The 25,082-nt window shown below is 38.7% G+C and overlaps 1 protein-coding gene across 9 annotated transcripts in view; it reads left to right on the top strand.

Annotated features, from left to right (window-relative positions):
- osbpl8 (oxysterol binding protein-like 8) overlaps positions 1-25,082 on the top strand; it is a 71,563-nt gene that overhangs the window by 12,239 nt on the left and 34,242 nt on the right. For 2 of the 9 annotated variants that reach the window (XM_067489816.1, XM_067489817.1), the window contains exons 2-3: positions 5,423-5,521; positions 24,687-24,723. In XM_067489816.1, coding sequence (XP_067345917.1) covers positions 5,477-5,521; positions 24,687-24,723 — 82 coding nt within the window. In that variant the 5' untranslated portion in view covers positions 5,423-5,476. Of the gene's footprint in view, positions 1-5,422; positions 5,522-13,520; positions 13,921-24,686; positions 24,724-25,082 lie in introns of those variants that run through there. The other 7 variants (XM_067489821.1, XM_067489814.1, XM_067489818.1 and 4 more) reach the window with 6 other exon arrangements.

Below are 25,082 nucleotides of genomic sequence, written 5' to 3'. Positions count from 1 at the left end.
TAAACTACCTCTGTCTTGTTCTTTCCTTTGCACAGAGAGAAAAACAAGGAAGTACAAAAAGTTAAAAAGGTTATAGCTGTTAACGTTTTACAGCTTGTCTGCTGGAACATTGGAACATTGCACCACCTCCCATGAGTTAGCATTTAGCTTAGAGGATCACTGTCTTCAGTAGTGTTTTTCACCGCGTGGTGCTGGCAGCCACAAACAGCCACATACTGCGAATGATTAACAGCATTCCTTGGATTTGCTCTATTGTTCCTGTGTGTGCTGCATTAAAGATGAAATCACAGGTGTTGTTATGATGACTGGCTAATTTGCTACTGGTATGAAAGGTAGAGTTGAGTCAAGCTGAGACAGTACCACAGGGGGGAAAAAATGCTATATGGAAGTACAGCCTCACAGAGCTACTTGCATGGTGGTATAATCTTAAAGTTATAGTTTTCAACCATCCAACTCGAGCCATAGTCTTGTGTATGTGGTTTGTCATGCTGCGCTCCGCCATAGTTTTGCAAGTTTACGCCCCAACACTTGTCGGTCAGTCATCTTAATGTGTTTTGATGAAATGTGGCCTGTGGCTTAAGCATGCACTAAGTAGCATTTGTGGTTTCAGCGCAGGTGCAAAGAAACAACCCCTGTGCTTTATATGGAGTTGTTTATTTGAGTAATTATTTTTAGCTCATTTCTGTGCTCTTGGTTCAATGACATCTTAACAAATAAATACTGTAGTGGCCTGTAGCAAACAAGTGTACAGCAGCACATCTTTTCCTTTTTTTCTTTTATAAAACAAAGCCTCTGCTCTGAGGGATTTTTGTTGGAGATGAGTGAGCAGGAGTAGTGCCAGCAGTTGCCTTATTCAGAATTATCCATGTGGCAGGCATTTCTCTCAAAGATTGTGATGAAGGAGTGATTGAATCTTCAGACAAAGACATAAAAGGCCAGATGTTTATGCAGTGGTTTGGGGTTTTAAATTATTCTGCTTAAATAGGGAAAGATTTTAGTGACCCAAATGCAAACATCGTTACAATTTTATGTTTTAGCTGTTCTCACTCATCTAACGTGTTAGATCTGTATGTCTCACTTAAACATTTGTGTACTATTGTAATTATGGACAAAACCCTCAGCAGTGACATCAGGAATGGGCCGGCCTGTCGTGTTACTAGAGACCTGCCTCCCTTTTTGAGAGTGGACAGAAACACCACTACAATTACCTGAGAATCCTGAAATGATTGCTGTCCTTGCCTGCCCTTGAGAAGAGCTCCAATGTTATCCAAAACAGCCCAAATCCTTCTGTCTGTCATATAGAAAGATGGCGACAAGCAACCACTTTTCATGTTCTTTAAACCAAGGAATTTCTATGATGTATGTTTGTTTTGGTAAACATACAGTTATCTATGCTTGTCTGCTTTAGAGAACAAACAGCATATGTGCATCATATATTGTAATAATTGTTATATTTGAAAGAATAATTTTTTTATGTATTCAACAAGACCAGTATTAAAAGAAACAAGCCAAAAAAACTAAATAGTTCTTGGTTTAAAACAATGAATGTTTGGATAGACATGGCTTGACCTTTGAGAGAGATCAGTAGTATTTAATGCTATTTACTCTGTATGCTCATTTTTAACAGAATCTATTTGCATTTGTCGTACTGGTCTCATTAAACCCCCTGCCTCTCTTTTGAAATGTGTACCACCAGGAAGGTGGAAAAATGTCAGAGGTTTACGGGTGTGCCAGTCATTTTATATTAATGATACGTAGTAGCAGGGACACACCTTCAAATTTTCAGTTCAAACTTAAACACTTTTGAAACCACCTATCACAGATTTCTGGTCTCTGACAGTTCAGAGTGAGCACACAGCTGCTGAGTGAACACTCTTAAGGTAGACTAAACTGCAAATCCTGCAAGAAAAGAAATTCTTGCAGATGCTTTCGCCCCAAAAAATATGGTAGTGACTAGGGGTTTTAAATATGGAGCAACGTTTGCTAAAATGAACAGTGAGAAAAGAGGAACAAAGCACAGATTTGACTGTAGAATCTCACAGAGGAATATGGAAATAAAATAACTGGAAAATGAAACGAACTTTAGGTGAAGCACTAGTTGGTGTAGAACTTCCTCCCATTTGTTGCTGATATCAGTTACAAATATTAAACATGTTTATATTGTGAGACATGAATTTCACTGTTTACGATAACTATATCTTAAGGCTTTAGCAAAGCAGAGCTTGCATTCAGCTTTACTTTGATTGTCTTCACTTTATGTTCCAACATCTCCCACCTCCAACTATCCGCAGAGGTTAAGGCGCTATCTGTTGTAGTATCTGAGAAGTTTTATGAGTATCAGTACACAATGGCAGCATCTTATACCATTACTGGTTTCCGCACTGGAACATACCTACTTAAAACTGCTCTGATCCAACAGTAAAATTTATACACAAAACTATACGTAAAATGAACCGGCAAACACCCAGTCGACATGGAAAGCACTTCCTGCCGCAAGTGTAAATCAACATCATCTTCATTGTTGCTACAAGTCGGCTACAGGAGACAAATGTAATGATTACACACAGATCAGCTTTGCAGGACTCAATGTTCTTCGTTGTGCTTTGAACACCACCAGTGGGGGGGGGGAACGTTAGCCACAGTTAGGAAATTAAAAACGTAAAGAAAAGAAAACACACAGAAGGTGGAATAACATGTTCACTTTTAGTTTTTTTTTCGCTTTAGAAAAATTCGGGAAAAACTTTTGATTTCCTATCTTCATGTGAGCAGCAGAGTGTTGCCTGTATTCTATCCCTGCTATACACCCCCCTAGCTAGTTTTTCGGGATTTGTTTGGTTTTTGGGGTCACTGCCAAGCGGCGTTTAGGATTCCCTGTGTGTCTGCTCTCTTGCCAATGATTCATAGCTCTCAGCTCACGGACTGCTGTGTTACGGCTGAAACATATTGCGATATCCCAGCTTGCATGAAGGGGCAGAGTGTCAGTTAAGTGTTGGAAAGAGTGGGCGTTCTGTCATTCGACCAACCATTGTTCAGAAAGTGACTTCATTATATTTGATGCACATTCATTAAGTACAAAATGTTCCTTCATCAAAAATTAAAGTAAATAAAATTTAATAAAGGGGGATGTTAAGTTGCACTAATAATTTTCATTATTTTTTTATTATTTTTACGATCTAAGGGACACTGCAAAGAGAGGACAGTTTTAGAGCTATTCTGCATTAACGCATCCAGAAATTAAGCTTCAGCAGAATTTCAACCATATGTTAAAATTTAGGGCAATAGCAAAGAGCTACAGAGGAAATGTATTTATTTATTTATTTTTTTGCAGCAGACACCAATAGTAGTAAATAGTAGTAAATTCTTTACATTGCACAACCTGCAACAAAGTACAGTTGCAGACCTGGATTTCTGTGCTATTTTTCCACCTCAGCTTTGTGGCTGCTGCTCCAGGCTGAGTCATTGGCTGATTGCAAAAGCTGGCTTTCAGGGAGTGGAAAGCGTCTGTCTCAGCATGATAGGGCCTTGAGGGTACAGGCTAGATGAAGTATGTGTGTGATGGCTGTAGCCAAGAAGCTGTTTGAGCCTTACATTAGTAGAATGACTGGTGGGAGGGATTTGGTCACCATCTTATTGTCAGAAAGGCCTCTGTGCTGTCGTTTATCTGACTATTTGTCTCAGAAAAATCTCTTAAAGCTGCTTCCTTCCTGCAGTTTTTCCATTTTTGGCTTTTTGGCCACGTTCTAGTGAAACACATTCACTGACTGCATTTAACTCCTTTTTGTCCACAAAATGCTTATGGCACTAGGTGAGATTGCCATTTTTTTCATGATCAAATTATTAGCCTCAGCATTGTGGGTAATGGCAAACAGAGATCACATTCTGATTTTAACTATGTGTTTTTAACCTTTTTTTTGACTTGTAAACTTTGACGGATGGCTGCCCCTGAAAGTCAGAGGAGGCCCGTCAGAGGAGGCCCATCAGAAATTCTGAATCTGGTTTTCTTGGTGTCTGTGTTGTTTCTCCCCCGAATTTCAGTCTAAATCCAGCATCATCTTATTGACCACTATATAAGCCTGTTCAATGAAGTTTCATTTTTGTCGTCAAACAATCCGTGTATCTCCAATGTCAACCTCTCAGGTCATAACACACACACTTCACATCCTTTAAAATATCCCCACAAAACAGCAATCGGCATAAGTGGCTGCCTGCCATCATCTTGGAAGCATTTTTTTTTGGACAACCACGTGTTAGCAGGCAGCTGCTCCACCCAAAATAATCTCCCCGAAAGCATAGTGTAATTAACAGATGGTGCCACTTGTTCATAACTGAATGTTAAGATCGGGCTGACAGGTGTTTTACTGTTGCATACAGTGTCATTAAGGGGGCTGCATTAGGTTATGTGGAAGTACTGTAACGAAGTGTAGGAGAAATAGATGTTGTATTCGTAGTGTGTTTGCAGGAGGCGGTAAAAAGTTTGGTGGGTGGGGCTAATGTGGACAAGCACGTACAAAAGCAAAACCTTCTGTTTGTGCCATAAATAAATGTCTTTGTAGTCAGTATAAATATTGGTCTATTTGGTCTCTTTTGGTCTTGTTTAAATATTGTAATATATTATTTAATACCTTTATAGTTGAGCTCACTTACAATTTAGGATGTTTTAGATTGTGTGAATCCAGGTATTTATGGGTAATATTAAAAACAATGTTTGTCTATGTGTGCTCAAAGGCTTTCATCCCCTTGTGTACTTGTCTTACTTTACTTTGTTTTTAACCTAAGGCGAATAGGATATAAACTGCATAAAGGGCAAAACTTTCCATGCTCTAAACTGTTCCTGCAACACCGGACCTTAAATAAACCATAGTTAAGTGAAATTCCTTTCGATAGTGAAGATAAAATACAACAGGTACCTTTCATAATTTCATCTAGTGAAGCACCCTGAGCTCCTCCTAGATAAGTAAATGTTAAAAATAGCATCGTGCTTCAGCATTTTTTGGGGAAAACAAGCTAATATCAGACAGGAATTGATCAAATTCATAAAAAGGTCAGGTCTGCCTGGGTGTTTGTTTGGCTGAAAGAAAGGGCAAAGAGGGGCAGTGAGCAGGTTTTGTGTCGTATGCGGTGGCGGAAAATTATAGAAATTCTTTGTCGTACTTCTCTATTAAACCAAATGTAGCAGGTTTGATAGATGAAAACTCCAATCTCAAAAACTAGTCAGCCCACATGAGACTAAAGGGCACTTTGAAAAATGTCGTGTTATTCCAAGCTGACTGAGAACTGCTTTCAAAACAACTTTAAGGCCCAGAGGAGTGAATTTTTAACACACGGTGCCGTTGGAACCTACAAGTTACTGAGTAAAAGAAATTGTACACCACGCTGGAATATTGTCCTGTTGTGGTAACAGATTCTCTTTCCGCCCTGACAGATATGCAGTCGTCAGAGCAACACTGACAGACCTGACACTGGTTTTTACACAACCATGGAGTCGTCTTCTGAGTCTCAGCAGGAGCCTGAGAAAACGCTGGTGAGTAAACACACTGACAAAGTGTCCCACCCCCCTCCCCCCCTTTGGAAGTTTGCTCCTTTCATTTAGTTTCAACATTCAAACATGGTCAATGCAATTAGTCTTTTGATAAACATTGTAAATAAAGTCTCATGTTTGTTCACAGGTTTCTACAAAATAATTGTCAGCTAATTGAGAATGTAAAATAAGTACAATTATAGTTTAATTCTTACCACCTCTGAACTAACCTTAACCTAAATCAACACAGGTGCAGCAGTTTGTTTTATGGTTCAGTAGGTAAAACAGTTTCCACCAATCCCAGGGTTATTCACTTAGTTCCCAGCTCCTATTGTCACACGTGAACCCCAACTCAGTTGTTCCTGGTGAGTGTGGGCCAGCTACATAGCAGCTGCCCCATCACTGATTGGGATTCTGAGTGCGAATAGGTGAATCAGAAGCATTGTAGTGCACCTTTGGTACCAGTAAGGAAGAAAAGTGCTATATAAGTACAAGACCACTTTATAATTTTAGAAGTTAGACAATTTGTGAAATGGAGATCGTTTTAGTAAAGTGAATGTTTTAGATGTAGGCCACAATTGCACCAAAGGAACACTTTGTGAAGCAACTCTGTGAAAAAGGTTATTAAAAAGCAGAACTCAGAAGCGGATGGATACAAGGACATTTTCAAGCCACTGAATATCCCTTAGAGTACAGTTAAATCCAGCAAGAAATGGACGAAATAGAAATGGAAGAAATATGGGACATGGTTAAGTCTGCCCACAGCAGGCTGTCTTCAAAAATTGAGTGACCATGCAAGAAGGAAACTAGTGAAGGAGGTTAACAAGACACCTATGACTCCTCTGAGGGAACTACAAGCTTCAGCAGCTGAAGTGGGAGAGAGAACAGCTGTATTCTGCATACATCAACAAAGTTTTTATAGGATAGTGGCAAAGAGAAAACCACCGTTGGTAAAAGCTCAATTTATCTTGGCTATATTTTGCCAGAAGTCAACTGATTATATGGCTTGATGAGATTAAAGTGGAGCTTTTTGGGCTCAATCATCAAGACTAGATGCTATGTTTATTGGAAACCATCATCAGAAACACAACATGCCAACCGTGGTGCACAATGGTGGCAGAATTGCTCTGCAGGAGGCCCTAGAAGGCTTGAACAGTAGAAGGTAAATGAGACATGAGACATTTGCTACATTCTTTAAACTTAGAATGTGCTCATATTCCAAAATATGCAACAGGTTTGTTAGGCAGCAGCAACATTTTCCTGCATGTTGTTGTACTGCGTTCCGGACATTTTTCAGCAGATAGACCAGGCAGCTAGAGTCACTTTGGCTGCAGATGATAAATGTCACGCAGAGGTGTGTTGTTTCATGTCCTCTTTCCTTGGAACAGAAATGGTAATGAAACAGGCCACTGAAAATAAAAAAAGGACATAGTCATCCACAGTTCTTGTTCTTTCTGTGCTGCAAAATAAAGGTGTCGCAACTTCCTGGTGTAGAGGCAAATCAAGCTTTTAAATAAATGATCTGCACTCCGACACAATGACTGATGTTTTCTGGTTAAAAAAAACAACAACATTGTGTTGGTATTTCCAGAACTTTTTGGGTTGGGGCTGAATGATATAGGAAAATAATTATTTTAAATTTTTTTAAATTACTTACAGCAATTTCACTATTGTGATTTAACATTTACATTTTAAACAGTGCGGTTAAACTTTCTTCATCCACTCTCACTCAAACGATGTTCTTTTAAATTGCAATATCGGTTTGAAAATGTTTAATTGTACAGCAGTGATTTGAGTTTTACTTAGAGTCAGAGTGAGTTGAAATAACAGTGTCTGTATTAGTGCAGGCTTCTCACCCTGCCTTCCTCCAGAGTCTACTTTAGTAGCTGCATAATTAAACTGCTTTTTCATAAATTGGTTTGAATCCCACATCGGTGGGTTTAGTTTTTGGATTTAATTGAATTTGATGAACATGTATCTCCGTGCAGTTTTATTGTATCATAGTATTGATGATCATTTATCGCAACTACAAGAGGCTGAAACAAAAGCAAATACGTTTTTATAAATAATGGGAGAGCAAACGGTTGTTGTTGTTTTTTTTACAATGCAGGTTTCTTTAGATGATGAAAGTGGTCCCTTTTTTTTTGGTGCCATAGCCCAACCAGTGGTGTTTTAAGATGCTTAACCAGACCCCTCTCATACTCCAACCCTGTCCACTTAATTCTGCCTACTTTTGAGCTACAATGCATAGTGTTCATCAAGAGTCTGTGAACATTTTATTTCTGATATGTATTATACATTAAAGTGGACATTATGTTAAATGTCATGTCTCTAATACCAGGATCCTGGGAGCAGTGGAAAATGAACATGTTGGTGGTGTTTTGCTGTGTTTTAAGAGATTTATGTAAATGGCGAAAGCTGCCCTAAAGAACTGTCAAGTTAAATGGCAAAATTTTTGCCATTTCTGTCTAGAAAGGGCTTTAGACCGTGGGACACATTGTGTTGCCGGCATATTCTGCTGTTTGCTGAAAGGGCCTATTGGTGAAGTGCTTGGCTCCCAACATGAGATAAACGTCTCTGTTATGAGACTCTTCAGTCTCTGGTTATTTGCATTTTACCATTGTGTAATAAAAAAAATGCCAGTGAGCTGCTATTCAGATTAGGCAGCAGGGAAAAGACACATAGTACATCATCATTATGCAATGGCTCTGAGGTAGCTTAGAGGCAAGACAAGATGATGTGTAACTAGAAGATCTGAGGGGATTGGAACAGCTGAAATGAATAGAAAAAAACCTCCCATTTTCAGTGGCTATTGAATTTCCCTTCAGCGAGGCCCCTCCCTCCCTTCTGTTGCAGAGGGGCTTTACAGTAGCCAAGAGTTAAAGTACTGGCAATCTCCCAGGCATGAATGTAAGGCAGACTATTGCTGGGAAAGAGCACAATTCTCTTTCATGAAATGTTGTAATTGTTCGTGTAGCCATTGGCCTCTATTAGGAACAAGCTAGTTAACCATTCCCATCTGGTGCAGCTACACCAAATGCTATCAACATAATTAAGCCCCTAATACCTGGAGAAGGCTCATGAATCGGTCTTCATGTCCCAGATCTTTCCCCACTAACTCTTCTGTAAACACTGACTAGTCCTCTACATATGACCAGTAGACTGCTTTCAAAGCATTTGGACATTGCAGCAACAAAAAAAGTAGTATGAAACATGAGATTATTACTATACTTGAACTTTAGAAAGAAGTGTGTATGGATTATTTTTCGTTTACTACACGTAAATACCTATGTTGTCAACCACTGGAGGCCAAGGGGAAAAAAAATCAACAAAAGGTGTAACTGTATATTTGTTTTTTTTCATAAATGCTGCTAATCATTAACATTAAAATCTAAACCAAGATTAAATATTGCAGAGGTCCTGAGATGTTATTCAACAGTACCTGAGGGTCAAGGTTTTCACTTAACCAGCAAAACAGCTCAACACCTTCTAGACAAATTAGTGCAACATTTGTAAAATAAGTGTAAAATAGTGTATTTATAGTAGTTCCTAGATCGTGTTTTCCGATGACTTTGCGGACCCCTTAACATTTTCATCTCATTCAACCATCACTCAAAGTAAAATGATTTTATTATTTTGGTTAATGGCCTAATATTTACAAAACTAATATGACAAGAATATGCTACGAGGCTGCAAGAATCCAGAGGTGAACACTGGCTACAGGCTGCTCTCAGGGAGTGAGAAAGTTTATGTACATAAATATTCAGAGTCTTAGTGCTGTTGACAGAACGGAGCCATCAGCCTGGTCTGATGAGACACTTTCCCAATCCCCAAAGTAAATAGGTTAAAGTAAACAGGAAACATACGCTTATCCTCCCACGGTTTTAACTTGCAGAAAAACTTCACGGGAAAGTCTGAAAATATACAGCAAGTTTAAAGTTCCACTAAGTGAACTTCAGATGATGTAGGAGAAGCAGTTTTTAGCTTGTATGATGTACAGCGGAGAAACTGTCTCCTGCCAACATTTCTTCAGTCCTTCTTTGACAGAAAAATGTGCCTATGAGTTGAGCCAAAGTGGTGGGTGAGCTGTTGATTTGAGAGCAGTAATCAAGAGAGTGTGGATTTATTGAGACTGAGATTGACAAAGGCAAGCTTTTGTAGCCAACCATAGACTAGTTAGGTGGACTGAAGTACTGAGACACATCACAAACATTCTTGCAGTCACACAGTACCAACAACTGCATGTCCACGACTACACATGTATCCCATACTCTACCTGTCATTCATTGGCACTGCAAAAATTAAATAACTGATTTGCTTCTTCTTGTGTTTTCCTCACAGAGATGGACAAGCATGCAGAAAAAAAAAAAAAAAAGAGTAAAACTTGGACAGTTTTAGGCACAAGTCTCCAAGGGAGGATGCAGAATCCGAATTGACCAATTATCGTATGAGCTGCAAACACAGAATGTAGTATAAGTCTCTGTGCCATCTATGATAATGTTTACAGAGATTGCACAAGGCATCAAGAAAATAAATAAAGACAAATTGACCAACGGCACATTTTAGTTTTTATACGATTTTGGTGCCAGTTTTTCTGGAAATAGCATTTGTATCTCAGTCATGTTCATCAGTTGAATGGCAGCATGTGTTGAATTAAGCACAGAAGCAGCACCTTCAACTCGGCTTAATGTGGGAAAAGTGGTAGTAATGTTACAGGTCATTTCATCATCTCGCCTCTGTGCCTTTCTTTGCATGGTCCTTCAGGATTTTTACCCTCTTTGCTGTCAGACCAGGGTTTGTGTGTTGTAAAAAAGTGTCCACTTCCGTAGAATTATATAATGCACAACTGTAATTTACATCCAGATGAACATAGAACATGACTCTGTAAAGCTGATGTGGGTGTGTGGGATGTTTTCCATCTTTGACAGTTGAGTCACGCATTGAATATTAATTTAGAAGGTTTGGTTTGTTCCAGAGTGAAATGAAGCATAGTTTAAAAACATTTAATAAGGTAAAACCAAATTAACGGCACCGGCTAGGGTTTGCCTAGGTGCTGATGTTGCCACCGCCGCCCTAAAGCGTTGTTGTTCTTCAAAACACATCGTCAAAGTCATAGACTCAATTACACTCAGCAGGAGTTTCTTGCCTACAGCAGAGCTCTAAATAGCCAGTGTTCCACTCAAAATGAGCTTAATATTTCAGAGTGTGATGGATGTGATGCACGTGTTTGGTTGAGTCTACTCCCTTTAATATTTTCTTCTCCTGGAACGGTTGTTCTACTGGACGTTCACTGTCGTCGCAGCACAGTGTCAGAACCAGTGCTTTTATTTTGGCAAGATAAAAACAACACAACATCTCCCCCCATGATGGGAGTCGAGGTCATTACTCTATTACAACAGATCCTTTGTAGGTCTGGTAAGAAACATTTAGGTCTTACTCAGGCCAAACAGGAGGCGTTAAAGCCGACACAAATGTAACTAAACAAACACTGAACCTGATCCATAGTTTCACCACCTTAACATTTGCAAAAGCAGCTCTGAAAATGCTTCACTTCATTAAAAACTGTTACAAAAGTGTGTGTCTTATATCTCAGTTCCACTCCAGTGTTTCCCCAAGAAACTGTTTCAGGCACAGTGGCGAAAGGACAATAGAGGTTTTGCTTGCATGTGGTATTGTATTATTAATTTCTTCTTTCAACACAAGGTTATAAATATATTTCAAATAAAAATAGAAGTTAATGCAAACTCCAATTTGAAGTCCTCAGCAATTTTAAACAAACTGCTCTATTTCTCATAACATAAAGTACATGACTCATTGCTGCACTTGGATGGATTGTTTCTCATCATAGCGTCTTTCTATGTAAATTCTCCCACAAGAGGCCCGTTTATTGCTGAAGGCTTCTAAGTGCTCTCCTTCCATCCTGAAGTAAAGACGTCTTAAAAAGTTTTGTTAAACCCATGAGTTTAGAAACAGTCAAATAACTTTTTACTAACATTAGTTGCATTATGAAAAATCTTGCATTTACTCCAACTTCATTATAACACAGATCTGTGATGTTGCCACTAATTACTGACACATCATAGCATGTAATGTATTAAAAGTTATTTTGTGGTTCCAGACTTACTGTTACTTGAGAATCATGGGTAAAGAATCAGTGAAGGTAACACCTAGATTCCATAAGCTTTGGTTTACATATGTAATTATTAAAAGCTTATTATTATCATTCATGTTTTCAAGTGTTCCTGGGTTTGTTCATTTCCATCTGATTGAAGCAGGTAGAAGCAGTAAGACAGAGGCACAGGACAGAGACTCCCCAACACAAATCATAATTTACAAATGTGTGTATATTAGATGCTACTAGATTTTTGACAAAGCCTGTCGTGTAGGCATGGGGTGGTGGGGGGTCTTGTTAGCACAGGGGCCTGCCATGCTTGTGCAATTATAGGCGACACTGCACTGAGTTGACAGCAAATTTGTTGTTGTAATGAGCCATAAATTTTGCACCAAAAACCGTCAGTCAATGTTGCTTAAATGTAACTTTTTAAAATAAGCTCTATGAAATTAACAGTGTAGGACAGTAAGTTACTGACTGTACTTTACATAGGTAAGAATACTGGCTTTTCCTGTCAGGATTTTCGATGCCACTCTCATCATATCTGTTATTTTTTATATAAAGCTGCATCTGGTTAGCTTAGCACAAACATATGGGGAGCAGGGATTAACAGCTATTTTTGTTTCGTGGTGCCAGGCAATTCCTGGATTCTGTGCAGGTTGTCCGACAATTTCAAATTGGTGTGAAGACTGCAGGAAAGAGTGGCAACTGATTACCTTAATTGTCGAACTGCCAAGGACAGGATGTCTCACCAACACCTGCACACTGTGGGTTAACGTCGCCATACGATTCAACCTAGCACCCAAATGCCCACAAGAATGTTTTGCCAGTTTTTAAAAATATAAAGACAATAAAACTCAATTTCACTTTTTTCTGAAGGCATTAGTATGACATGGCCTGTTAGTGGAGTTTTTTTTTTTCTGTTTTACATTGCAGGTAGCAGGTGGGGCCATAAGCAGGAGCCGTTAAAAGATCGGTATAATAAAAGATCTGCCACACTTATTCGGCCACTTGTGCAATTTAATGGCACCCAAAACAGGGAATCTGCCAGTAATCCCACATGTACCCATTTAAAATGAATGAGATGACTAAAACATTAGAACCACCTCCTCCTATAATGCAATTCCAGTATGACTACACACTACACGTCCCACTTTGACCTCAATAATACACACGTAGTAGAATTATCACCTTTCGGACAGTTTCAAGCTAAAAACTGAGAAATCATAACCTTGTAAAACCAGAATTCATGGCAGATCCACTGTCCACCGATCAGCGTATATGGTTGTTGATGTTAATCATTTTTGGAACAATTCCATTAGAATTAAACTGAATTCAGCTTGTTGCTCCCTCTACAAAAAACCTTTGGTTGTTGAATTCTTCGACATATTTACATGTTTATTTGCTTTCACAACGTTGTGTCTTTCCGTTACCTTCCTATCTTTGGCCTGTGGAAAACAGGAAAACTGTTAAGTGGGTAAATGGAAACAGTGGTACGGCTTGCGATATTGGGCACATGATTAGGTTGCAGTGTGGTTACACTGTGCATGTGTCCTAAGGTGATTTTTCACGATGGCTAGAGAGAGTTGCCTCTATGGCTTCGGTTTATTGGTGCAGAAGGTCCTGGTTCATAAAAGCCATGGTTACTGTAGTTATACTGTAGAGCTAAAACATACACGCGCGTCTCACTTATTCTAATGACTGTGGCTTTAAGTTCAGCTCTTTATAAACAGTAACTGCCTACTTCCTTGTTTTTGTGGTTGTATGGTTCTTTGGCAGCTTGTTTGTTGGATGATGCTTATCTGACAAACAATACTAAGAGAGATATAACGCCTGATAAGGATTCTACATGTGTGAGATGTGAGAAGGTAGATGAAGCAAAAGAACAAATGAGATGCATGGGTGGAGAGCAAAAGGGGAAAACGCTTTGAGACCAGTTGAAAGCGGAAGAGTAAGCAAACTTAAAGAGTGGGACATTGAGAAAAGTTACTAGATGCTCCAGGCAAAGGGGACAAGAAGAAAAGGAGCAGGAAATGGAGGAAAGACTACTCATCAGAGTGGGAGAGAGAGGCTCAAATTCTCTTGAATGCTTGTTCTCTCTGCCTTGTCTCCTCCCTTCAGAGTTTGCTGTGTGTGTATGTGTATGCGTGTGTGTGTGTGTGTGTGTGGGAGAGAGACAGGACTGAGCTCAGTGGCTTGTCGTACCACGTTTAGTCTGACTAAGAAACGGTAGCAGCAAGCAGCTCGCCTCTCGACTGACTGACACACCGTACGCACTTCCTCTCTTTCTGTAAGTGAATCTTAACACTGACAATGTGGCAAAACGGGAAGCAAGGGTGGGCGGATTAGACTGAGCTGAAAAGTGTTAGTGTGTGTGTGTGTGCATATGCTGCGTGCACTCAAATTTAAAGAATTTCATTTGTTCTGCAGTAAGTCGCAGACATATTTAAAAACCTGGCATTTGGCCTTAAACCATTTGTTAGCATGTGGTGTGTTTGCTGTTTGCTCAGTATGCTGTCACTGAATGAAGGCCAACACTCACAGCCACACTTTGCTCAAGGACTACGTGTACAAGTAACAGATCGTGCTACTTCTGTTAGCTTAACAGATAGACTAGCCTGGTTTAATATTTGTTTTTGCAACTCTCCATACTTCAAGTGAGGTTGCATGTGAGAAAACAGGGAAGGCTGCTGCAGGCCGATACACAACGAATGTATTTAATCAAGTACAATGACAGAGAGGGGAGTTCTGTCTCTGGTTGCTTCCAATGGAAGGAGCAGCAGCACCAAGAACTTTATAGATGCATGAAAGCTGCTTAATGCTGAGCTCTCAACTGCAATTAAAACTCAGTGGAGCTCACAACAAAAGTACAATCATTGCTTCCTGGCAATTACATCAAATAGCCGCAAAATGATTAGTAAAAAGTGCCATCAAGATTCTTATTTGCCATCTGATTGTTTGACCATGTGGGTGACTCGTTTGAATGAGACCAAATCAACTAATTACCTGTTGCTGGAGTGCGGTTGTTTACCAGGGACCACTGGTTTTGTTATTTCCACACAAAAGAGGCTCGGCAGCAGACTCGGCTAAAGCTCAGGTGTTCAGGCAGCCGGACGACAGTCAGCTAACATATGATTGATAGTAGTAGCAGAGGCCTCATTTCGAAAAGCTGCATCAGGGAGACTACTTGGGATTGACTTGATGCTGCTTCGTACAGCGGGGCTTTGAATCATTTTTCTTTTTTTACTCAAATAGTATTTCATATCGATGTGACCACCAAAACACATGTTATCATATCCCATTGACTGTGAGTACATGGACTTAGGTTACCGGGTTACAGTTGGCTTTCTTTGGAAAGCTTATTTCTTAAGTGTCATGTAAATGAGAATGCTGGTTTCTAAAATTGGGGTAGGGGAGAATAGAAACCTGATTTCCCCAGCTATATTTATGTTGCAGAACATGTGCTTCTTTGCCATATATACACGCAACCAGGTTTCTAATGGGCTTCATCCAAATGTGCATGTGTGTGTAACATAAGGCTGCAGACAGAAACACGCAGGTGACGGACTGCGTCTCTTTATTATTGCAAAAAAAACATTTTAGTCGCTCCTCTTGTGATTTGAAAATTGCATTCTGTTAAATTGCAATATCAATTTCAAAACGTTTAATAGCCCAGCCTTTGTAAAAGTGGTGGATTAATGTTAGCAATGCATCGGAAATATACACTGTAAAATATTAGGCTGTAAGCTTAGTAAATTACTGGCTACTAGTTGCAGTACTTTCACAGTATGCAGCTGCGTGTAAATTGACAGCTTTGTACTGTGACTTCACAGTAAGTTTAACATTAAATTACTGTGAGTTAACAGTGTGCTACTGTGAAAATACTAATATTATGTTGTGATTGTACAATAAATGGATCAAATGTTACTGTGATATGACAGTATGCTGTTGTAAGTTTACTGTATTTAATTGTGATTTCACAGTAGGTTTCCTGATATTGCTGTGATGTTACAGTATGTTGTTGTACAAATAATATATTAAATTGTGATTTTTACAGTAAATGTTTTATAACATTGCTGTGAGGCCACAGTATGTAATTGCAGAATGAGAGTAGATACTGTAAAAGTAATGCAATTCTGTAGCCAATCAACTGTAAATTTACAGCTATAATTACATTGTAATATTGCAAATTGGATTTAGTTTAGAATCTAATGAAGTGTTACAAAAACAAAACAAATTAGTACAATAACAGCATCAATTTTACTAATTTATTCTAACTATTTCAACTATAAGACAAAACATTTGGACATTTCGTTAAATTGCTTGAGCTTTTTAAAACACTAATGACAATTGTCATATGTAGAGCAACATCTTTCGGTGACTTTTCAAAACAGACTGACATTAACACGCACTTCCTGCATCAACTGGCAACTATTTGTGGCACTTTTAACATGAAAAGCCAAGTGGCAACTTTTCACACAGTCCTGTCACATTGTGTCTATGACATCCACTCAAAGTCAATAAGTTTTCTGATGAAAGTACAGACTTGCTGCCTTATGTGTCCACGCTGTCTCTTTGACTTTGATCCAATCTGTGGATTGATGCCCAAGAAGCACCTGTAAAATAATAAGACTAAGAGTTTTCGATGAGAAACTAAAGGAGGATAATAAAGATAACATTACCTTTGGATAAATTCCTGGGTGCAGGAAGCATCTTCAGCATACTGCAGGTTAAAATTGTAGTTTCTTATGAAAAGAGCAGCCAAACCACTTTTAAAGTCATGGTGAGGTCCCATGACCACCTGTCCCTTAATAGACAGCATCCATGCTGTTGGCTCCAATATGTCACCTCAAACAAACAAGACAAATCAACTATACCCCAAAGAATAGAACCCAGAATGGGGTGTATGTGTTTTTCTTTCTTTCTTGCACTTGCAAGAAATGTGAAACATGAATTGCACTTTGCTTTAATGTTTTTTGCCCTGTACAGTACCTCACGTGCTAGTTGCTTTGGATAAAAGCTTCTGCCAAATGACTAAAAGCTAATGTAAATGTAGTATGTCCAAAAAAAAAAAAAATGAGAACATCAACATTACCTTGGACAATCAATCTTGGGTTGGCTAGTAACATCTCCGTCCGTTCAACATCGGTGGCTGTGGCACACGGCTGCAAAATAAGAATCAAATGTAATACTCTATATCTTCCAATTTATAAATGGCAGATTCAATTACATCCTTACTGAGCCTCATCACACTGTAACTTATCTGGTTGATCTACCGTCATTACACTGACATGCAGATTATACAAAGGAAAGCCTCCAGGATGTACTTGGAGATTAGAAACAGATAACAAGTAATGTTAAAAATATATACCTTTTGTTATGAGCGTGTTTACAAATGCGCGGGCTCAAACCTTAAGTTCCCATAGAAGTAAAGAACAACTTCTAGGACTTTGTAGAATGAGAGAAAAAGGGTTAAGAAAACATACAGCATATAAAACCATTCCATTAACGATGCTACGAACCAAACTGGGGCTTGCAAAGGCACTTGAACCGTCCCACGTAAACGGTGCTCATGAGGCTTTTTAAAAAAAAATACGCGGGCTCAAACCTAAAGTTAGTCTTTAGCTGGTTGTAAAACAGACTGGTAAGCAGTGAAGAGAGGCCTGTCTTTTTGTGTTGACAGTTTAGCAGCCGCATTTTGTGCTAACTGCAGTTGGGATACTGCTAGAGGAAGCACAATTTGAACATGCCTGTGGCTTGTTGATGACAATGGACATTTAAAAACAGCGCTTATCAATATTCGGACCATGCTTCCTCTTTACATTTACCCTGAATTCTCACGGCTGTTCCTAAACCCCAGCCGAGGCGTGTGGCTTATGGACCCCACCTCCTCCAAACATCTTTTCTTTTTCGTCATGACAGATTAAACATGGCTGTACCAACTACTGTAGTAACAAAACAAGCATTAATCTGTTTTATTTGATCTGCTCAGTTCCTGGTGATGGGGAAAATAATATTCGGGATATTAGTGGTGCAGTTAGAGAACGATAACAAAAGCCCATTGGTTCTTTCTAGTGTTGGATTTTGCTTTGCTGTTGGGAATTCTCTCTTTATAGGTTTCACTCCTGGCCATACAACAATTCCTCTTCCTCCAAACGTATCTGTGAAAGACATTAATACTCTGTATTTTCTACTGTTCATTGCAGGCATTTTTCTCATTCACTTATCTTAGGCAACATAGAATTAGCAGGAAAGTGGGGGTGTTATATCGATCAAGGTTGTTTATTTCTGACTCACAGTGCTTCCTTGTGAAAACAGTCATTGACATATTCCCCATACATAAATATGGCATTAATCAGATGGTATTTACAGGAATTCGCAACAGTGTAGCTCTGTACCGGACAGTTCATGGCATCATCAAACATTACCAGTGAATCAGTGCCTTTTGTCCATTTTCTGCTTTGACCCATTTCTACTTTAAAGGCATCTGTCTGCATCATCCCTGTTGAACCTTGTTGCTGTCTTATGTCAAAGTCACCAGTTTATCCAATTCTTTGTCAGTTCATATATTAAATACCTAAACTTAAGATGTCTGCTGAAATTGCTGCCACTATATGAACCATCATAACAATGGACCCATTAACTTAATTTAAGCTTGTTCATTTTGTTCCCTTTGTTTCACTCTGCAGCTGCACACTTGTTCAGAGAAACTCAAGGGGTCTAAGAGTCTCGTTGGATGGACTGGACAGTTATATGTAGCTTAATTCTCAGAGGAAGTGCTTTAACTTTGTCGATCATCTCTCACATTCGCACTCTACTTTGGCAACGTTTCCAGGCCAATAAACAACCAATAAAAAAATGAACATTTTCCTTTCCAGTAGCTGAAATTCTGGAGAATCTGGTCAGGACATAGCTGTGTTTCGTTTACAGCACATAAAGTCTCTAGTACTGATGCTAGTTGCATGATAGGTATGTTGTCAACACCCCTACCCACTTGCAAATTCTCTTAACAGCTGCCTGTTCTTATCACACATGGGCTTAATCGAACATTACACAAACTTTGTACTAGGGAACTCAAAGCATAAAGTATTTCCTTTCCAACTGCTTCGACTGAGAACAAGAGTTGGGAGTTGGGACATTTTTCATTAAAACCCCGAAGCAATGCAAAGGGGGGAGAAAATGAATTACAGATAAACTCCAGTGAAAGCTGGTAGCTGATAAACTCCAATGAAATCACCAAAAATTCAGATAGAGTGTTTATGTTTTTGGTGCATTGAAATCAGACGCAGAGCCAGTGTTGTGCCTACAAAAATAATGCAATTATTTGATTGTGTAATTAAAGAAAGTGAACGTGAGTAGAACATACTTTGTTTAATCAATCTGTCTCCCTACACTCTCTGGTCAGCCACCAGAGAGTGTAGGGAGTAGTATAATGCATTGGGGGCGGCTGTAGCTCAGTTGCTAAAGGCAGGCTTCCACGGACCACAGGGTGAGTGGTTCGATCCCCGGCCCTCGCTATATGTCGAATTGTCCCTGGGCAAGACACTGAACACCTTACAGCCCATTCCCCTCTCCAGCTGTGCAGTGCCGGTCCAAGCCCGGTAGAAATTGGGGAGGGTTGTGTCAGGAAGGGCATCCAGCATGAAAGGCCGAAAGGACAAAAAAAAAAAAAAGAGTATAATGCATTACATGCAATTTTAGTGTAACCGTGTGCAAACTTAACCTGAAACCTTATAATGCAGCTAGTACATATAGTGTTATTTAATATTCTAACTAACAAAAATGGTCGAGGAGTGTATAAAAAAAGAAATAGTAAAATACCGCAAATTGCAAAGGGGTGCACCCTTCTTGAAACATTTATTAAAAACTTAATTTCGTTTTTTTAATGAAGGAACATTTCCACTAGTTCAATGCGCATTAAATATCATGTTCATGAAAAAAGTGTTTTATTGATTTTGGCATTTCAAAATGAGCGGATGCACCCAACTGTACCTCCCACTTAATTAATTGTAACCCGAACTGGGGCTTTGTGGTTTTTCTAACACTTTCCAGAACCTTAAAGACGAAAAAGATAGATGTGTCTATATTTAAACATTGTTTTGATATCACTTTTAAATTGATGCACGTGAGTACAACTCACAAAAGTCATGTAGATGAACCTCACTTTTAAAAAAAACTGGTCCTTTGAATAAAAACGGATCAATAGCTATGCCAAAAATGCTCCATCAGGAAATCAGGATTCATTTTCCCCATCTAAATCCTATTTCTAATACAGCATACGCACTAGTGTATAACTGTATCTACAACTCTCAGAATTAACAAAGCTCTTAGTCAAGCTGTGTAAACATCAAAGATAATGTATTTTCACTATCACAACAGCTGATTTGATAAACGTGATCATGGTGTGTGGTAGTTGAGGGGCTTTCCTGATAAAGATGTGTTCATTTCCAATACATAAGCCTAATAATAACCCAGTATCAGATCTACAATTTGAACATTGTTGTTGAACATTTAGTCAGTATTAGTAGGAGTTTTTAACTTTAGGGGAAAGGCATTTGGTAGGACACTGTACAATATTTTTCATCAATCTCCCGCTTAATTAAGCAAAGGGGAAGAGTTTGCCATGTAAAAAATAACATACAACAAAAAAACACAAGATTAATAATAATTAACATCAATTAAAATGGTAATTAAAATGTAACAAACTAGAATACACTGTCTCTTGTTCATTGTAGAGAATCTTTTTTTTTACTACTAGTTAATTTAACTTTATCAACTTGGTTCTGTCAACACTCATCAGTAACACATTCAGTGAAGGTATCGGTGGAGTATGTGGAGAACAATTCATAGTTAAAAGAAAAGTAAAGATTCTGCCTACTTGATTTGATGATGTGGCTCAATTTCAAATGAATGCTAAGGTTTTACTGTGCCGATTGAAAGTATATAATTTGCCGTCATATTACTACATTTTATAAGGAGATAATATTTCAAAAATATGTCAAAGGTCTATGCAGCAAAAAAATAATTTCACGTAGATCCAACTTGTAGAATGTCATTAAAGTAGAACGTTTGTGTTAATTCTTACTTCCTGTTTTTTCTGACAATGTGCCACATTCTACTCTCTGTGGCTTTTAACATGCCACACAGAACCAATGAATTAATCAGTTTTTGCGAGCACACAGTCGGTGGATTCCTAAGAATGTGCCGTGTTCGTGTTAGCCAAACAAACACCCACCACTACTGAATCAGCTCTTCAGGAGCAGCCTAGCACCTACAAGAACGGTTCTCCCTTTCTGTCAGGCTCTTATATTGTTTTCCTTTTTTTTATTTTTATATTTTAAGTCAATTAGATTTTTGATTTTGACCTGGAAATTGTATTTGAAGCTACATTTCTTTAAATGCTCAGAGCCTTAATAACCAGAATGATCCATTAAGTATAAGACCAGCATTTAGGCCCCACACAGTCTTTACTTTCCAAGCTGAATAAATGGAAAAGGTGCCCTTTGGATATATTTAAAAACAGGGAAGAGCTTTTGATGTCATCTCTTCTTTTTTTTTTTCCCGGCTATATGAAAGAAACTGGGTCAGAAATGTGCTGCGAGTGATTTTGGAATATTATGTAATATGTCACACCATTTTATTCTGCGTAAGCACCTTTTCAGGGGCAGAGAGAGCAGGCTGTGTTTAGGGGCAGTGTTTTTTTTGTAGAAGTTCGGGGACGATGGTGTAATTTATATACAGTATACATACAGTATTCATATTTAAACAGCAGTAGTGGTTTTGCCGTTCCATTCAATTTACACAACAAATACATTAATACAATGCACTGCAGCTTCAACTGTGAGAAATAATAACCTTGTAATAATAGTACATTTAAGGCAGAGCTGTTGTATTGTATTTCATTAGATTTTACAGGTGTATATATAAAAGATGTGTACATTGGTATGCAGTGTTAATACACAGTATTTTTGCTTTTTTAAGAAAATCCCTTAATGTTTCTTTGTCGTATAAATGTCTCCGTCTTTGTCCTTGAATGTCACATCACCAACACAGCTAGACGATGCGTTAAGCAGAGTGCTGGCTCTGATCTGAAAGCGAGATAAAAGACAGAGGACTCAAAACTCATTCGCAAAATGTTTTCAATGTTTTAAATGTGGTCTTACATTCTGATATTTGAGTCATTACCACGTCAAACCACTACCACTGTTTAAACATGGACACTGGCCTGTTCTGAGGTTGTAATGTTAGGACGTCAGTACTCAGGGTTGACTGGCCTTAGTTTATTGTCTCTTATCTTGTCCTTCGTAGTAGAATGGACCTCTGTGGGATCTAAACATGTGCATAGTTACTGGGAGTCTTTTTACACGGCAGGCTCAGGTTTGCTCACCATCCTGCATTGCAGCAATATGCTACCTGCTACGGCTTGTTTTCACATCTGAGTCTTTTAGTTTTCCTCCGTCTGACAACAAGATTGTATCACCAGCTGTTTAAACTTGTCTATTGCTTAACGCACTACTATATTTATCTCAGATGATGAAACATGAAAGTGGGTCAGATCTTTGTAATTTACGTTTCCTTAAAGATGTCAGTTTGCCACCAGCCAAATTTTCTAAGTTTAGAATTTGAGCCAGGAGCTTGAATCCCACCTTCTCAAGCAACCTATAGCTTATATAGAAAAAGTCTGTCTGACATTTTATGATTTCTTAGATGAAAGAATTGGGTCCAGTTTTCAAAAAAGAAAAAAAACAAAACAAAGTTCTGCTTTTGATTGATGATGCACACAAAATCAAACTGTTAAGTTTGAAAACACAATTTTTAGACATCAAGATTGTGAGTTTAAAAAGATACATTGGCTGATGCTCATGTTGATATTGAAATACTAGTTTTAATATCAGCCTCAAAATTTCTGTAATCAAGACTACAGTAAATTGTATGCATTCACATTGAAAATGGTACTAATATCTCCACCTAAAGTCCGTTTTGGTCCCTGTGTTTGTGCGGAGGTACACGAAGGGGTGACTTATATATTATCTGATTATGTCTTAAATGTTATTTTAAAAAATATGTGAGGTCACAAAAGAACCACATGCTTTTACAGTCCACACATTTACTGCGTTGTGTAGCCTGTTAGTATAAGGCTACTGTGTCCACACTGAGATTTTATGCAGGGTCCTAGTACAACTGTATATGAGCACAATCACAATTTTAAAAAGTCCCCCAAAAATACATGGATTCATTTTTTTTTTTTTTTTTTTGTCAATATTGTGAAATCCTCTGGGGAGGAATTACTGGCTTTATTTATCCTACAATATGCCCCAGCTTGTTTGATCGTCTTCGACTGTCACACAGTTAGATCCGCTCCTACGGTCAGGTGGTCTCCACTGCTTGTCGAATTACAGTCAAAGGTTTTCACATTCTAATAGATGCCTGCCACTGTGATCCAACTGTGCACTCTGATTACATGTTACAAGAAAAACTCAAGCTCTCTGTCACTCTTCATATTGTTCGATAGTGGCACTTTAAAACGATTTCCTGTTTTTCCACTTTGTCTGTCCCGCAGTTCCCATCCTACTTCACATATTCATCTGATCGAAAGGTCTTTGTAAAAGCCTCCACTCTAGGTTCGAGTGTCAAATTTGTCAAATAAGGAAACTGGCAACAGTTAACATGAGCTCATCTCTTGTTTCTCTCGGGCTGGTAGCTCAAGTGACAGCATCACTACACAGGTTTGATACGTTTTAAAAGTTGGAAGGTTCATTTTTCAAATTCCAGTGCTATCTAGGAATTTAAACTTTTAAGTCACACTCCTCAAGTGACTGTAGGTCAGTGTTTTGCAACGCTGGGGGAGTGGCCACAGTGTAACTGTGCTTACCCACTGAAAAACAACAAACTGAGCCAAGATTAAATTAGAAAACCTCTCTGTTGATGCCTTTTCACAAAGCCTTTTTAATCAACCTGTGACGTTCAGTGACAGTTTCCTAATCCATTTGCCTCATCGTAACCAGCCATTAGTGCTGTCTATCCTCTCAGGGTTCTAACCAATCAGGACGATGTGATTTCCTATTCCTGATTAACTGACCTATATCCAATCAGTGGCATTGTTGGTATTGTTTTTCTCAACCACTGTTGAGCTGTTGGCGGTTGTGTGGCATCCAAGTGGGGATTAGGGATTCCGCCTCATTCCAGATACACTTGTGACATCAGCAGCCGGTCGGACTCCCATCATATGTCAATTGCGATTTTATTAAGTGGGCAGCTCCGCATAAACCAGTGAAAGGCAGATGTCTTTCTTAGGGGGTGGAGATTAACAAAATTGTGCAGTGTGTAGACTTGTGTGTGTCTGAGTTTTTTTCCAGTAAAGTGTGGTTACTCCTGAAATGCTGCTCAAGAACTGCTTGCAGAATAGATAATGGTGACCAAACCTAGAGCCTGTTTATTTCGCTCAGCTGTGTTTAGTAAAGGAACAGTTTTATAGTCTCCGTGAATCAGACTTTAATAGATAAATAATATTTTGATATAATATTGAAATGAATACATTCAATGCTTGAAATACTTGTAATGATGCACTAAAAATGATGGATTTTAAGAACATAATACAGTATGTGTGGTCTGTGGTTCTGATTATTTGTTCATTTTGTTATCCAACCATGTCTACATTCCCTGACACTGCCCTGATCTGTTGGCAATTTTTTGGCAAGTCCCATTTACATTTTGTTTTAACTAATGTCTGTTTTCCTTTTGTTCTGTTTCTTGTCTCCTCTTTGATTTCTTTTTTATTGTCACCCTGTATGGCTGTGGCCTCTGCTGCTGATGCTGATGCTGATGCTGTCCACTATCGCCAACCCTGCTGCACACAAACCTACCACTGCCAACACCTGGTCAACAACACATGATGGATGCGCCTCTTCTCTTCCCTCACTTTGACCTTTATCCCAAATTTCTGCCCCCTTTTTTTTTTTTTCCATCTCTCTCATTCTCCACCCTTTTCTATGTTTTCCCTATTACTTCCCCTTGTTCTTTTCTGTTTTTTCTGTCTCCACCTTTTTCTACTGCTAGCACCATGCAGAGTTGAGAGATCACCATGCCACCTCCGGTAAGCCAGTGACCTTTTTATAGGAAAGGCTAAGGGCAGTGAACACAGTCTGTTCAGTCTGGCCATACCCATATCGTGTTATGAACATGGATGGAACATAAGAATGTGTATTTTTGTTTTGTTTTTTTCTTAAAGCTAACCGTAAAGTACCAATTTGACGAATATTTTTAAAAATGTGTTAATTTTTTTAATTTCCCTGGTATTGTATTCTCCAGCAAAGGTCCAGCCTCATAATGCTGCAGTTTGTCATGGAGCAAAATTAACATATAGTCTCTTTTACGAAGATTTTGCTCAAGGCTTTCTTTGTACTCACAGTTTTCAGGTTGTGTAAGATGCCCCCCTGCCTCATTTAAAAATAC

Source organism: Channa argus, chromosome 21, assembly GCF_033026475.1.
Source record: "Channa argus isolate prfri chromosome 21, Channa argus male v1.0, whole genome shotgun sequence".
NCBI lineage: Eukaryota > Metazoa > Chordata > Actinopteri > Anabantiformes > Channidae > Channa > Channa argus.
Note: the sequence above shows the minus strand (reverse complement) of the source record. Positions and strands in the feature narration are given on the sequence as shown.